The sequence below is a fragment of the Belonocnema kinseyi genome, chromosome 1, assembly GCF_010883055.1.
Source record: "Belonocnema kinseyi isolate 2016_QV_RU_SX_M_011 chromosome 1, B_treatae_v1, whole genome shotgun sequence".
NCBI lineage: Eukaryota > Metazoa > Arthropoda > Insecta > Hymenoptera > Cynipidae > Belonocnema > Belonocnema kinseyi.
Window position 1 is genome coordinate 1,939,646 of NC_046657.1, and position 4,386 is coordinate 1,944,031.

The following is a 4,386-nucleotide window of genomic DNA, read 5'->3' on the forward strand; positions in this document are numbered from 1 at the left end:
TAAAAATTAAACTATTTCGTTAAAAATTCATCTTTTTTTGTACGAAATAAATCTTTTAAGTTAAAAATTAAATTATTTGCTTTAAAATGTATCCACTTTGTCAAATATTTTAACGATTTGTTTATTTTTTTAGTAGAAAACTCGTCTTTTTTGAGTTGAAAAATAATTTACTTTATAAAAAATTTAATTACTTTTTTGAAAATTCGTCTTTTTTTTATCGAAACTATCTCGTTTCCCACTATCTTGACGAAAAGTCAATGATTCTTCATTTTAGTTTAAAATTCGTATTTTTCGGGTTGAAACGGTAACTATTTTATTTATAATTCAATTACTTTGTTGAAAATTCGTCATATGAACTTCTTTGTTTAAAAGTCTTTTTTTTTGTAAAAAATTCATAATATTAGTTGAAAACGTAACTATTTTATAAAAATTTCAGTATGTTGTTTAAAAAATTTTTTTTCTAAGTAATTACATCTTTTTTGGATAAAAATGCAACAGTTTTATTAAAAAGTGATACTTTTTGGTTGAAAATTCTGCTGTTTTGTTTAAAAATTAACTATTTCTTAAAAAATTAACTTTTCGTTTAAATTTAATATTTTAGTGTTGAAAAGAGAACTGAAATCTTTTCTGGATGAAAGTTCAACTATTTGTTTGCATTTAAAAAAAATAAAAAATGCAACTATTTGGTAGAGAATTCCATATTTTTGTTAAAAATCCACACTTTTATGTTGAAAAATGCGTCTTTAAGGTTTGAAAATTCAATTTTTTTTTCGTAGAAACTTATTTTGTGTTAAAAAATTTATATTTTGATTTTGAAAAGTCAAACTGAATTTTTTTTATGATAAAAATTGATTTGTTTAAAAAAAATTAATCCTTTTTGGATAAAAATGCAACCAATACAATAATTTTTTTAAAAGTCATCCTTTTTGGTAAACAATTCGTCTTCTTGGATTGACAATTAAATTTTTTCGTAGAAACTAATTTCTTAGGTAGAAATTCATATTTTTTCGTGAAAAGCCAACTTAAATTTTTGCAACCGAAAATTCAAATATTTTTAAAATTATTTATCTTTTTGATTTAAAAATTCACCTGTTTTAGAATTTAATTTTTTAATGAAAATGCAACTGTTTAGTTAAAAAAATTTTTTCCTTGAATATTCAACTATTTTGGTTAAAAAATTTATATTTTGATTTTTAAAGATCAAATTGAAATTTTTTCTGGATGAAAATTCAACTATTTGTTTTAATTAAAAAAAATTCAACTATTTGGTAGAAAATTAAACAATTTGTTAAAAATCCATCCTTTTTTGTTGAAAAATTCGTCTTTTGGAATTGAAAATTCAAGTTTTTTACGTAGAAACTTATTTTGTGTTAATAAAAATTTATATTTGGATTCTAAAAAGTCAAACTAAAATCTTATTTGGATGAATATTCAACTATTTCAATTTGTTAATTTTAAATAAAAATTCATCCGTTTTAAGAGAAATTTAATCCTTTATGGACAAAAATGTAAGAAATTAAATAATTTTTTTACAAAGTCAACCTTTTTGGAAAAAAAATTAGTCTTTTTGGATTGAAAATTGTTTTTTTCGAAACTAATTTCTTAGGTAAAAATTCATATTTTTATTTTGAAAAGCAAACTTAAACTTTTTCAACCGAAAATTCAAATCTTTTTTTGAATATTTACCTGTTTAAATATTTACCTTTTTGACTTAAAAATTCATCTATTTTAGAAAAACTTTAATTTTTTTTTATGAAAATGCAACTTTTTTGTTAAAAATTATTTTTCTTTGCTTGAGTATTTTTAAAGATATATATTTTTAGTTAAAAATTAATCTTTTTTAATTAAAACTTAAATTAATTCGGTCAAAGTTAAACTACACCGTTAAAAATTTTTTTTATTCAAGGCTTTAGTCTTGGGTTGAAAATTTAAATGTTTAAAAGCCTTTTTTTGTTTTAAATTAATTTTTTGACTGAAAATGTAACGTTCATTTTTTAGGATTAATATTTTTCAGTCGAAAATTTTCTTTTTTTGGTAAAAAAATAATTTTCTTGATTTAAAATTTCATTCTTGTTGGGTCAAAATGCATCAGTTTCGTGGAAAATTAATCTTTTTGCTTAAAAGTAATATTTCTGTTTAAAAATTCAGTTTTGTAGAGAAAACTCGTCTTGTGGCTTGAAGGTTCAACAATTTGCACGAAATTTTAGTTCTTTTTTAAGTCGAAAATCATGAGTTGTTAAAAATTTGTCTGTTTGGTTTTAAAATGATTATTTATTTTTATATAAATTTCCTCTTTTTTTGATCAAAATATAACTTATGACACTTTTTTTTGTTGGGCATTTATCTTTTTAAATTTGAAAATTCAACTGTTACGTTAAAAATTTAATATGTTGCTGAAAATTCAAGTGTTTCGTTAAAAAGCTATCTTTTATAGTATAAATGACATTTTTTTTTTTTTGAAATGTTACAAGATTAAAATGCTGGTATTTGAATAATTTTATTTTTATTCTACTGGCAATAACTAGAAAAATATAGTTGTAAAGTTGAATATCACAAAAAAAATGTTTACTTAAACATTCTATATTAGCGAAGACGAAATTAAAAATGTATAAAATTATTCAAAATATTAAAGTAAAAGAAAAATTTATATAACAATAAATAAAAAACTTTTCAGTAGCAAGATTTTTTCTAAACAAGATGTTCCATTCATAATAAATTAAAAGATTTAAATTACTTTTCGAATTTCAGTAAAATAGCGATTTTAAAATTAAAAAAAAAAAATTAATTCAAGGTTCTCCTGAAAAATTCAAGGAAAATTTCAGGTTTTCAAAGTCGCTGGACGCTGAAAATTTATACATTAATTCATGAAATACGAAATAATGCATCTTTCTTTGAGAATTAATTTTGTTGTTGTTTGAGAAGTGAACAATAATTGGTTAAAAATGCAACTATTTTCTCAAAAATTTAATTATTTTGTTAAAAATTCAAGTATTTAGAAGCTTCAAATCTGGAAACTTCCAGAATCGAGATTCACCTCGCAGCTTGTGCCGCCGGCATAACCACTTATCTAGATGTTTTTTTTCTCGAAAATTCCTTTTGGAAAATGTCAAAATATTTTTTTTTAAATAGAAAAAAAATTTACTTACGTTGAGAATTACATTTGTAGTCAACTGGATACAAATAACCCCAGGCCAATTTGTACTTTTCAAGCGGGGAAGACTCGTCCATAGAATCTGAATGATTCGACTCTCCACTCACTTTGAATTGCGAAAATGGCAAAGTGAGAGGCAAATTTTCATCATCCTCTGCAGACATTTTAAATTTTTATCACTTTTAATCCGATCTATACCAGCTTTAGTTCACTTTCTTTTTAGCAAACACACGTGTCATGAATGGACGCCCTGGGTTAAAAAAGGTTAACCCATTTCTTTTTCGTTGAGATTTCCGTTCGTCTCGATGATTTTGTTTAAAAAACGCAATTCCTGACTCAGAATCATATAAAACAATTTTTTAGAACGTATGGATAAATAAAAGAATAAAAATCGAATGCATAAATCGCGTGGATAGGCTACAAAAATGACGAAAACATCGAAAACAAAAGCGCAACGCGGAATGTATCATTTTTCAAGTTTCGACACGAAAACGCGCTTTGCGCAGACTGACCAACATTTGAAAAAAAATCAAACATGACTGCCAACAGTGATGGTGTTGTTGCGCCCTGTAATGAAGCAGATATAATTCACATTCTTGCCGCTACGAACAACACCATTGGTATCATGTCACAACCCGGGTATCGCGTCCTCTATATATGTCGCGATATTACCGGCCGGACTCGAAAGGTAAACGTGGATCCGTTTAAAAAATTTAAGACCTATGAAGATAGGTGAGTCAAAAAAAATAACAGGTTTAAACAGAAAAATAATCACAAGGGTCCACTTTTATCATTTATTTAGAGGAAGGTTATTTTATACAATTAATGTAATGAATGTCGAGTTACAAAATATGAAAAGCTACTCGCGGAAGAGAAAAGAGAAAAAACGACTTCTCTAATCAAAAGCTAGTCTAATTCTGCCCTACATATCAAGAATCGGTCTCCTCTTTTTTTGAGCTTCCGAGGTTCCAGAGCAAGGGTTTCTAGTGAAGATCATTTTTAAGCCAATCAAATTTCTGGGTCCTCCTTTTAAGGAGGGTCTCCAATTTTAAGAAACCCAATCAAAATTAGAATGAAAATGAGACCTCCTTCTTAACTTTTCCCATGCATCTCAGAATCCCATTGTTCTTATTTACCCTCGATTCATGTCTATCCGCACCTACTTGAGATTTTTGAAGCGCCTTGACTCTTGACACTTAGGGTTACTGCAACGATTTAGTTGACCATAACTGTCT

General features: G+C 25.7%; 1 protein-coding gene across 1 annotated transcript in view; it reads right to left on the minus strand.

Annotated features, from left to right (window-relative positions):
• The window catches only part of LOC117183037 (ovarian-specific serine/threonine-protein kinase Lok), a 76,643-nt gene extending 73,097 nt beyond the window's left edge, over positions 1–3,546 (minus strand). Inside the window, exon 1 of the mRNA XM_033376196.1 lies at positions 3,147–3,546. Coding sequence (XP_033232087.1) covers positions 3,147–3,315 — 169 coding nt within the window. The 5' untranslated portion in view covers positions 3,316–3,546. The remainder of the gene's footprint in view (positions 1–3,146) is intronic.
• Positions 3,547–4,386: the final 840 nt, after the last annotated feature.